At 50.5% G+C, this 12114-nt stretch overlaps 1 protein-coding gene across 1 annotated transcript in view; it reads left to right on the plus strand.

Moving 5' to 3' along the window:
• The first annotated feature begins 723 nt into the window (after positions 1-723).
• Positions 724-12114, plus strand: part of piwil2 (piwi-like RNA-mediated gene silencing 2) — a 60503-nt gene continuing 49112 nt past the window's right edge. Inside the window, exons 1-6 of the mRNA XM_078429025.1 lie at positions 724-892; positions 3848-4074; positions 4871-5019; positions 5781-5867; positions 7456-7656; positions 11516-11626. Of these exons, the coding sequence (XP_078285151.1) occupies positions 724-892; positions 3848-4074; positions 4871-5019; positions 5781-5867; positions 7456-7656; positions 11516-11626 (944 nt within the window). The remainder of the gene's footprint in view (positions 893-3847; positions 4075-4870; positions 5020-5780; positions 5868-7455; positions 7657-11515; positions 11627-12114) is intronic.

A 12114-nucleotide genomic window follows, 5' to 3' on the forward strand; every position in this document is an offset into this window, starting at 1 on the left:
TTGTCTATGTATCTATGTATGCTGGTTCACACCGAAATCAGACACAAAATGCTGGAGAAAAGGAACAGGTGGCGTTTCGGGCCGAGGCCCTTCTTCGGTCTTCGATGCACCACGTGGTGGGCGGGGCAGGCTCCCCACGTGACCGCACCTGAATGACAGCAGAATTGACCAATAGTAGACTGGGCAGGGCCCCGGGTGGGAGGAGGCGTCAGGGGATGTTCTGGGGGACTTTGGGGGAGGGGCGGGGCTCTGGGGGAGGGCGGGGCTCTGGGGTCGGGAGGGCGAGCAAGGCGGGGCTCGAGGGGCGAGGGGCTCTGAGGGAGCGGGGCTCTAGGGGCGGGGCCGGGGTGGGGCTCTGGGGGAGGGCGGTGCTCTGGGGCGGGGGTGGGGCTCTGGGGACGGGAGGGCGGGGCAGGGGCGGGGCTCTAGGGGCGAGGGGCTCTGAGGGAGCATGGCTCAAGGGGCGGGGGGCGGGGCTTTGGGGCAGGGGTGGGGCTCTGGAGGAGGGCAGAGCTCTGTCGACGGGAGGGCGGGGCATGGGCGGGGCTCTGGGGGCGGGAGGGCGGGGCAGGGGCGGGGCTCTGGCGGAGGGGCGGGACTGGAGGCAGGAACGGGGCTCTTGGGGGGCGGGGCTCTGGGGGGAGGGCGGGGCTCTGGGGAGGGCGGGGCAGGTGCGGGGCTTTGGGGGAGGGCGGGGCAGGGGCGGGGCAGGGGCGGGGCTCTATGGAGGGCGGGGCAGGGGCGTGGCTCTGGGGGAGGGGCGGGGCGGGGCTCTTGGGGGAGGGGGCGGTTGACGCCCGCGTTGCTGTGGAGCCCCGAAGCCGGAGCCCAGTGACCAGGCCAGGCCGGACCGAGATAAGGTTGGAGGTGGCGGCTGCAGCCTTGCAGAGGTGTTGAAGGAATAGATGGGGATGAAGAGACTGAGGGCCCTGATTCGGAGGGCCCGTTAACTCGAGGGGGGAGGGGAATGGAGGGGTGGGTGGGCGGAGGTAGGTAAGTGAGTGGGTGATGGAGTGGGGGGGTGATGGAGTGGGTGATGGAGTGGGGGGGTGATGGAGTGGGTGATGGAGTGGGGGATGGGTGGGGGAATGAAGAGATGGGTGGGGGAATGAAGAGGTGGGTGTGTGGGGGGATGGGGAGGTAGGTAAGTGAGTGGGTGGGGAGGTGGGTGGGGGGGATGGAGAGGGGGTGGGTGGGGGGATGGGGAGGTGGGTGGGGGGGGTGGGGAGGTATGTGGGTGGGTGGGTGGGGAATGGTGGGGGGTGTGGAGAGGTGGGTGGGGGGTGTGGAGAGGGGGTGGGTGGGTGGGGGGTGTGGAGAGGGGGTGGGTGGGTGGGGGGGGAGGAGGTAGAGATGGGGAGGGATGATATGAATGATTCAGATAATTGTCCAATTAATCAGAGAATGGAGGGATATGGATCATGTATTTCACAAAATGCTGGAGTAACTCAGCGGGTCAGGCAGCGTCTCAGGAGAGAAGGAATGGGTGATGTTTCGGGTCGAGACCCTTCTTCAGACTCCTTCTTCTAAATACCTTCGATTTGTACCAGCATCTGCAGTTATTTTCTTACAGTTTGAGAATAAGGGGTAGGCCATTTAGAACGGAGATGAGGAAGAACTTTTTCAGTCAGAGGGTGGTGAAGGTGTGGAATTCTCTGCCTCAGAAGGCAGTGGAGGCCAGTTCGTTGGATGCTTTCAAGAGAGAGCTGGATAGAGCTCTTAAGGATAGCGGAGTGAGGGGGTATGGGGAGAAGGCAGGAACGGGGTACTGATTGAGAGTGATCAGCCATGATCGCATTGAATGGCGGTGCTGGCTCGAAGGGCTGAATGGCCTACTCCTGCACCTATTGTCTATTGTCTATTGTCTATGATATGGATCATGTGATAAGTGTTGGGAAGAACTGCAGATGCTGGTTTAAATTGGTAGACACAAAATGCTGGAGTAACTCAGAGGGTCAGGCAGCATCTCTGGAAAGAAAGAATGGGTGAAGACCCTTCTTAGATAAGAGTTGGTCTTGGTCTTGGCACAGACATTGTGGGCTGAATGGCCTATTCCAGCACTGTCCTGTTACTCTGGATCAGTTCCTGTGGACTGGAGGGTAGCTAATGTCACCCCACTTTTTTTTAAGAAAGGAGGGTTTGCGAAAACGAGGAATTATAGACCAGTTAGCCTGACATTGGTAGTGGGGAAGATGCCTGAATCATAGAGTGTGGATACAGTGTGGAAACAAACCCTTCGGCCCAACTTGCCCACACCGACCAACATGTCCCAGCTATACTAGTCCCACCTGCCTGCGCTTGGTCCATAGCACTCCAAACTTATTTTATTATTAAACATGTAATAGCAGTGCATTTGGAAGGCAGTGACAGGATCAGTCAAAGTCAGCATGGATTTATGAAGGGGAAATCATGCTTGATTAATCTTCTGAATTTTTTTTGAGGATGTAACAAGTGGAATGGATTAGGGAGAGCCAGTGGATATGGTGTACCTGGACTTTCAAAAAGCCTTTGACAAAGTCCCACACAAGAGAATAGTGGGCAAAATTAGAGCACATGGTATTGGGTGTAGGGTATTGACATGGATAGAGAACTGATTGGCAGACAGGAACCAAAGAGGAGGAATTAACAGGTCCTTTTCAGAATGGCAGGCAATGACTAGTGGGGTGCCGCAAGGCTCAGTGCTGGATCCCAGTTATTTACAATATATTGACAATTTAGATGAAGGAATTAAATGTAACATCTCCAAGTTTGTGGATGACACAAAGTTGGGTGGCAGTGTGAGCTGCGATGAGGATGCTATGAGGCTGCAGGGTGATTTGAATAGGTTGGGTGAGTGGGCAGATGCATGGTAGATGCAGTATATTGTGGATAAATGTGAGGTTATCCATTTTGGTGCCAAGAACAAGAAGACAGATGATTAGGATTAGGAAAAGGGAGGTGCAACGAGACCTGGGTGTCCTTGTATATCGGTCACTGAAAGTAAGCATGCAGGTACTGGGTGGCAGTGAAGAACACAAATGGCATGTTGGCCTTCATTGCGAGAGGATTTGAGTGTAGGAGCAAGGAGGTCCTACTGCAGTTGTACAGGGCCCTGGTGAGACTGCATCTGGAGCATTGTGTGCTGTTTTGGTCTCCTAATTTGGGGAAGGACATTCTTGCTATTGAGGGAGTGCAGCGTAGATTCACCAGGTTAATTCCCGGGATGGCGGGGCTGACATATGATGAAAGAATGGGTCGACTGGGATTGTATTCACTGGAATTTAGAAGGATGAGAGGGGATCTTATAGAAACATATAAAATTCTTAAGGGATTGGACAGGTTGGATGCAGGAAAAATGTTCCTCATGTTGGCGGAGGCCAGAACCAGGGGTCACAGTTTAAGAATAAGGGATAGGTCATTTAGGACTTAGATGAAGAAAATCTTTTTCACCCAGAGAGTTGTGAATCTGTGGAATTCTCTGCCACAGACGGCAATGGAGCCCAATTCACTGAATGTATTCAAGAGAGAGTTAGATATTGCTCTTAGGGCTAACAGAATCAAGGGATATGGGGAAAAGGCTGGAACAGGGTACTGATTCTGGATGATCGGCCATGATCATATTGAATCGCAGTGCTGGCTCAAAGGGCCGAATGGCCTACTCCTGCACCTTCTTTCTATGTTTCTATAATCTGTTAAGGGATTACTCAATCTGTTAAGGATTAGGGCTTGAATTTGTGATTAAGATGTGAATCTTTTGTTTCTCTGCCCGTACAAATTAATAAACGTGGTTCAAAAAATGGTGCCTTCTACTCAATCGAAACCCTGCAATGGTACTATGAGCTTATAATGAGGCTGTGGTGTATTGCAGGTAGCAAGATGTCCGATCGGGCTAGATTCCATTTCCGCGGCGGCCTGCCTCGCACAGGGATTGACCCACCATATCCTGGCCGTCCACAACAGCTGCTGCCCGAGCCTGGAGCAATGCGAGGGCGAGGGAGAGCATGCCGCGGTGTGAGGCTTCCACAGCCTGAGTCACTGGGAGATGAGCCGCAGCTGTCAGCAACAATGGCAACCGGTCCTGGACTGGCCTTCCAGGTAGGCACATTATGTTTGGGGAAAGCTGGTAAGGGGCACACCGCAGAGATGTGAATGCTTCGGGGAATTGTCCTGCAAACAATTGTATTTGGCCCTCATTGATCTGATGCACAGCATTTCAAAGACAAGATAGACACAAAAAGCTGGAGTAACTCAGCGGGACAGGCAGCATCTCTGGAGAGAAGGAATGGGTGACGTTTCGGGTCGAGACCCTTCTTTAGAAATATGCACACCCAGCAATTTGAAGTTTTGACTCTCTGCAAAATGAAATGCTTTTGACATGTTATGGTACTATATCTCACTTGCCCTCTTGCATGGAGTTCCCTCAAGTGTCCTGACCTGAATTTAATTTTCCAACCGATTGGAATAACTGTTGAGACGTAATGAAATGATGGGTAGGAAAATAGCAGCAGATGCTGGTTCAAATTGAAGGCAGACACAAAATGCTGGAGTAACTCAGCGGGTCAGGAAGCATCTCTGGAGAGAAGGAATGGGTGACGTTTCGGGTCGAGACCCTTCTTCAGACTGATGTCAGGGGAGGGGGCAGGACAAAGATAGGATAGGAGACAGGAAGACAGTGGGAGAACTGGGAAGTGGGAGGGGAAAGAGAGGGACACAGGAACTATCTGAAGTTGGAGAAGTCAATGTTCATACCGCTGGGGTGTAATTCAATTCTGCCTCTCCTGGTTTTAGTTGTATGAAGTACACTGTGGTCTATGATGCGGTGTAGGATGCCTCAGCTGCTGGAAGGTGCAGCAGAAATGACAGTTCTTCCTAATTCTGCCTGTTTTTCCAGTCACTGGGTCGTTCAGGCGAACTGCTCCGTAGTTTAACCTCCTTACCGCAGTTTGGAGCTTATGGTCGAGGAGATCACCTCGGCAACAAAACCCGTGCTCCAGTCCCAGGTAAGGACCAGCGGCAAATACTGGGTCTACCTTGCCAGTGGTTAGTGAAGTGTACAACCTTTCCAATGTAAACCCTTCCCTCCCCTGATAATCAATGAGTGCCGCACCTTCACTTGAGTTGGTGTCTCCACACAGAAACACACCATCCAGCCCAACTACACTCTGCTATTGTTTGTGCATCCTCCCACCAATCCTTGGAACCAAGGCTAGACCGAGCTGGTCAAAGATTCCAAGGGCTTGATTCTTGGAAAGGCAATGAGTACATGTTTTAGAACATGTTTTAGGTTTTCTTTGAGATACAGCACGGAAACAGGCCCTTCGGCCCACCGAGTCCGCACCGCCCAGCGATCCCCGCACACTAACACTATCCTCCACACACTAGGGACAATTTTCACATTTTACCCAGCCAATTAACCTACATACCTGTACGTCTTTGGAGTGTGGGAGGAAACCGAAGATCTCGGAGAAAACCCACGCAGGTCACGGGGAGAACGTACAAACTCTGTACAGACGGTGCCCGTAGTCAGGATCGAACCCGAGTCTCCGGCGCTGCATTCGCTGTAAGGCAGCAACTCTACTGCTGCGCCGCCGTGTTGTGTTGAGCGGTCCCAGTGCAAAGCGTACAGTGTCAAATAGGGAAGCGTCAGGGTTAACCAAAGAGGAACTCCCCGCACAGGAGTCATTGGAAGTAGCACAGTCGTAAGAGATGCAAAGTATAACTCCAACTGAGTCATACCTGCTGTTGCCAGTTGTTTGGTGCGTACCTCACACCTGAGCTGTTCCTGACGGTTCTCATGCCAGGCTCATTGAAGAAGAGTATCTTTGTGGTGAAGGGAGTGAAAATGCGTCGGGCAGACTGAACGTGAGGGCTATTATCTCAAAATCTCTGTAAAGCGTCTTTGAGTATATGAAAAGCGCTATATAAATAAAATGCATTATTATTATTATTATTATTATAGTTCTTAGCCCACTGGCTGCTTTCAGCTGGTGCTCGGAGGGAATGGTGGACCACATAGTTGCTTTAGACTTGGTTTAATTTGGAGGTTAAATGTACCACCCAGCAGTCCTATGTGGCTCCCTGTGCAGTAAAGAGACTTCACTGACTTTTAACTCCTTCCCTCCCCCCCTTCTCACAGGCAGAGGGATCTTGGGCAGAGGAATATTAGGAGGATTAAAACATGAAACAGAGCTGGGCGCTGGAGATGCCTTTCCACCGAGAGCGAAACCACAGTGGAGCTCCGGGCAAAGCAGGTAAGGAGAGGACTGGGTGGTTGGGGTGGTCAACTATCTGCTGGCAATGATTATCTGTACCTCCACTGCGAGGAACTGCACCGAGTCAGAAGCTCCTGTCGCACCAGTCCCACTCTTGCACTGCTTTGCTTGTTACATTGGGAGGCGAGGTTGCAGAGCGGGCCAGTGAGGCGTGATTCCCCTTGAATAAGTTTGAATAAGTTTATTGGTCAAGTATGTCCATGTACAAGGAATGTGCCTTGGTGCTCCGCTCGCAAGTAACAACACGAACATGCAGTAAACAATTAAGAATAAAGCTTAAAACATTAAGAATACAACATTACGGTTTAAACATGAGTGAAATAAACCAGAGCAAAAAGAGACTACAGGCTTTTGGTTGTTGAGTAGAGCTACTACTCGTGGGAAAAAAAGCTGTTTTTATGTCTGGCTGTGGCTGCTTTGACAGTCCGGAGTCTCTTTCCAGAGGGAAGTGCTTCAAAGAGTTTGTGGCCAGGGTGAGAGGGGTCAGAGATGATCTTGCCCGCTCGCTTCCTGGCCCTTGCAGTGTACAGTTTGTCAATGGGGGGGAAGGTTGCAGCCAACAACCTTCTCAGCTGATCGAACGATTCGTTACAGCCTCCGGATGTCGTGCTTGGTGGCTGAGCCAAACCAGACCTTTTTTATTGGTGTGGGAGAAAGCCATCCCACAAAGAAGCGTGATGTCTTAATGCAGCGAAGGTCTAAAGACGCTGACTATTTTGATAAGTAAACAACAGGCACAGTGAGGCAGAGGGCTGCCCTGCTGCCTCTCGGCTCCACTCACCAGAGTTCAATCATCTTCTTCAGAGCTGTCTGTGTGGAGTCTGCAGGTTCTTTCTGTTGCCGCATGGATTCCCCCCTGGTGCTCCTGTCTCTTGCCATGTTCTAAAAATGTGTGGGTTGCTAGGTTTAGGAAAAAAACTGCAGATGCTGGTTAAAATTGAAGGGAGACACAAAATGTCGGAGTAACTCAGCGGGTCAGGCAGCACCTCAGGAGAGAAGGAATGGCTGACGTTTCGGGTCGAGACCCTTCAGACTGATGTCAGGGGAGGGGGCGGGACCTGAGTTACTCCAGCTTTTTGTGCCTATCTTCGGTTTCAAGCAGCATCTGCAGTTCCTTACACAATTCTGTATCCAGTCGTGACTGGGGTGGTTTGGTTTCTGTGTGTGTACTCTTCACCCTCATTGTCCTCTCCCGTTCTCCCAGTTGCAGAGGCCGAAGCTTGGTTCCTGAGCCATCTGTGTGCAGCGTTGGGAAGCTGGCAGCTTGCATGCAGGGCTTGGAGATGGGGCGAGGCTCGCTGGGGAAGAGCAGACTACCGTCACCCTCGGCTGTGCTGGCAGCGGGGGACCAGCAGCTCTCTCCTGCTCGGGATGTTGCAGGAACAAAGGGAAAGGAAACCTCTGGGTGAGTTGCTGGAACCAAGCATGCGGTGCGTGGGGTCTATCCTGTGGTTGGCTGAGGTGGGGGTGGAGGGGTGCGCGTTGCTTGTGGGGTGAATCAGTCAATAGACAATAGGTGCAGGAGGAGGCCATTCGGCCCTTCAAGCCAGCAGCGCCATTCAATGTGATCATGGCTGAAGGTATTTATTCACAAAATGCTGGAGTAACTCAGCAGGTCAGGCAGCATCTCAGGAGAGAAGGAATGGGTGACATTTTGGGTCGAGACCCTTCTTCCACCCCCTGACTCTGCTATCATTAAGAGCTCTATTTAACTCTCTCTTTAAAGCATCCAGAGAAGTGGCCTCCACTGCCTACTGAGGCAGGGAATTCTATAAATTTACAACACTCTGAGTGAAAAGTTTTTCCTCCTCTCCGTTCTAAATGGCCTACCCCTTATTCTTAAAGTCGAGGAGCCACTGCACTTTATTTGCACACCTTGAAGGGTAAAGGAGATTCTTCTTGCAGTTGTACGGCACCTGGGTGAAATTGCACCTCGGTCATAAGTGATGGCCGTTGAATTAGGCCATTCGGCCCATAAAGTCTACCCCACCATTCAATAGTGGCTGATCTATCTCTCCCTCCTAACCCCATTCTCCTTCCTTCACCCCATAACCCCTGACACCCACACTGATCAAGAATCACCTGGAGCATTGTGCAGGCTCTCACCTCCTGCCCTTGGAGGATGGCCCTGCAGTTGGAGGAGGGGATTGCTGGCACTTCGGGTTTCCCATGTGAGGGGAGACTGATCAGACTGGGCCTTGACCCTGATCGGCTCGGGCAAACCTCATGGAAACATTTCTTGCAGGACTTGACAGAGTCGATGTAGCAAGGATGAAGGTGTAGAACCGTGGGTCACAGAAACTAAAGGGTCTATTCAGAGCAGAGTGGGAGCAGGCCCTTCAGCCTGACTAGTGCATCCTGACCAAGGTGCCCATCTATGCCAGTTCCATTTGCCCACATTTGATCCATGTCCCTCCGACCCCATGTCCCTTTCTTATCTGTGTACCTGTCGATGCGATACGATAGAACTATTTATCCCAGGACGGAAATTGATCTGCCAATTGTCATACAAAACACAAAATACGTGACACATGAAATTAAAGTGACGAGTGGAAAGAATTGGGGATGTGCAAAGATTGGGGGAGGGGAGGGGAAGGGGAGGGGAGGGGAGGGGAGAACTAAAAACACAAAGAAGGAAAAAGACAAAGCCAGACCAGACCATTGGCGAGGCAGCCAACGTGCGGTGCCCCATGGTGGCATTTACTCGAATGAATGGACTGTTTCATAAAGAGTTTAGCTTTCAGCCCCCAGATTTAAAGTAATGAGCTTTAAAATAATTAGAAACTATTGCTTAAAAGTATCATATCTCTCTTCCCTTGCTTATTTTCGCTGTTTCTTCAAGCAGCCCTTGTTTTAGATTTTAGCCCTGGGGATTCAAACAGTTGTTAATATGTCTGAAGAAGGGTCCCAACCCAAACCATTCCTTACACGTGTCCTCCAGAGATGTTCTATTGTCCTCCTGATTACTTTTACTTTTCGTATGCCTCATTGTCACCTTCCACTCATCCAACAATGGACCATTGTACATTTCCCTGATCATCCTGCTGTGATCTGTTCTTCTCTTCACCCGTACACCTTGCGTGTTCATTGTACCTTTCCATATCTCGTTTCCCCCTCAACCGACTCTCAGTCCGAGACATCACCCATTCCTTCTCTCCAGAGACGCTGCCTGTCCCGCTGAGTTACTCCGACATTTTGTGCCAATCCTCCAGAGATGCTGCCTGGCCCGCTGAGTTGCTGCAGCACTTAATGTCTTTATTTTAATATGAGTGTGCTGGGTTTCCTTCCTGCCTGCTGGTGGCAGTATCTGCTGTTACAGAACGTGTGTATGTTGGGAGTTATTGTGGCTGTGAATGCACAGAAACCCAAGCTGGCATGAATATTATTTTTTCTAACTTCAAGTAACCCTTGCATCCCCTCTCTCCCCGTTCCTCCCCCACCCTAGCCTTTGCACTAGTTTTACTGTCACGCTGTTGAGTTCTGCTGTCTGTCTACTCATGGTCACCTATCCCGCAGTCAACAATAGTCTGCATTTCCTTGATATTGTTGCTTCAGGATTCAGGATATCTTTATTTGTCATCCAAAAAACACGTTTTTTGGACGAGATTTCGTCACCCACAGTCCAACAATAAGAGCAATAAAATAAGCAAATTACACAACCACTAACCAACACAAAACACACAAAAAAGAAACATCCATCACAGTGAGTCTCCTCCAGTCACCTCCTCACTGTGATGGAAGGCCAGAATGTCTTTTCTCTTCCCCTGCCGTCTTCTCCCGCAGTCAGGCTGTTGAAGTTGCCACGTTCCAGGCCGCGCCGGACGGTGAAAGGTCCGCAGCGGGCCGACCCAAGCCCCGCGATCCGGTGGCGGGCGAAGACGCTGCCGCTGCACGTCGGGGCGGTCGTGGCTTTGTGCAGCATGTCTTGCATTCATTTCTCTTAAGTATCATCTATACCTCTCGTGCTCCTTTCCCCTGACTCTCAATGTGAAGATGGGTCTCGAGCCAAAACGTCACCTGTTCCTTTTCTCCAGGGATACTACCTGTCCAGCTGAGTTACTCCAGCCTTTTGCGTCTGCCTTCAGTTTAAACCAGAACTTGCAGTTCCTCCCTCCACATGCCCAGTGCGGCTTGATTGGGGAGCAGTGTCTGGTCTCTGTGGGTTCAAGGCAGCCATAACTCATCCTTTGTACCTCCTGAATACTTAAAGCATGACCCAGAAGTGGTCCAAGCCAGATCTTATGCTTCACACAAGCCTCTTCACCCCATCTCATTTCATAAACGTATCCTTCTGCCCCATTTTCCCCTCACACATTCGGCTTCCCTTAATTGCATCTCTTTCGCCTCAATCACTCCCTGTGGGATCGAGTTCTGCATTGAAATGTCTTTCCAGAGAGAGAGAGAGAGAGAGAGAGGTTCCTCTTGATTTCCCTTTTGCATTTATCAGTGACCTATATTATACTTTAATTCCCTTGCAATGGAAACGTATATCTTTCAAATAAAGGGCGGCACGGTGGGGCTGCGGAAGAGACCCGGGTTCCTTACAGCGCCAGAGACCCGGGTTCAATCCCGACTACAGGTGCTTGTCTGTACCTCCTTCCCTGACCGTGTGGGTTTTCTCCGAGATCTCCGGTTTTCTCCCACATTCCAAAGACGTAAGGGTTTGTAGGTTAATTGGCTCGGTATAAATATAAGTTGTCCCTAGTGTGCGTAGCATAATATTAATGTGCGGGGATCGCTGGTCGGTGCGGACTCGGTGGGCCGAAGGGCCTGTTTCTGTGCTGTATCTCCAAACTAAACTAAATGATCTCAGAAGGTTTATGTGCTGACTTGCTGTACTATTGGTTACTGGGCATGAGAGGTTGTTAGTCAACAGGTCACGTTGAAGGAGAGTTTTACCTGGCTGGGACATATCAATTTATTCACAAAATGCTGGAGTAACTCAGCAGGTCAGGCAGCATCTCGGGAGAGAAGGAATGGGTGACGTTTCGGGTCGAGACCCTTCTTCAGTCTGACCCGAAACGTCACCCATTCCTTCTCTCCCGAGATGCTGCCTGACCTGCTGAGTTACTCCAGCATTTTGTGAATAAATCGATTTGTACCAGCATCTGCAGTTATTTTCTTATGGGACATATCAATCCCTGAGGAAGGGTCTCGACTTGAAACGTCACCCATTCCTTCTCTCCAGAGATGCTGCCTGTCCCCGCTGAGTTACTCCAGCATTTTGTGTCTACCATATTAACCCCTTGTGTGTTCTTATTTAGGGAGCCTGTTGTGACGAGGGGGTCATCTGGAACGGCCATACCTCTGGCAATAAACCATGTCAAAATATACTGCAGAAATGAAGCTGTATATCAATACCATGTCACCTTCAGGTGCGTGACGCTGAGCATGATGTCGGGGCGTTCATGCATCGGTGCGAGTGCCGGGGAACGTTTTGTTTAATTTCTCACCCAGAGCTTTTTTGGCCGTGGCATTTGTGTTTGTGAGTCAGTTATATTAATAAGCCTGGCTGTCAGGAGAGGCTGTAAATTATGGTGAGGAGACGTGTAGCCTGCAGCCACCGTTCGAGATGGAAAGCAATAAAAAATAATAACAATAATAAGCAATGGGAAAAAAAAAGGAATTTGCAGTTGTGATGAGAGTACACTGCTGACTGACTGGCATGGCACTGAATGTTTTGACCTGCAATTCTCTGCAATATAAATTAACCCTTTGTTCAACATGTGCCACTCACCAGTTTTTTTTTTAAAGTGTGTGTGCATCACAGATCTCTGTGTGGTTCTGAGCACTGGGTTTACATTAAAATGTTAGAGAAAAATGCGAATGGCATTCTTATTGTTTGTCACGGCTAAATAAATGA

This window comes from Rhinoraja longicauda, chromosome 36 (genome assembly GCF_053455715.1).
Source record: "Rhinoraja longicauda isolate Sanriku21f chromosome 36, sRhiLon1.1, whole genome shotgun sequence".
Classification (NCBI taxonomy): domain Eukaryota; kingdom Metazoa; phylum Chordata; class Chondrichthyes; order Rajiformes; family Arhynchobatidae; genus Rhinoraja; species Rhinoraja longicauda.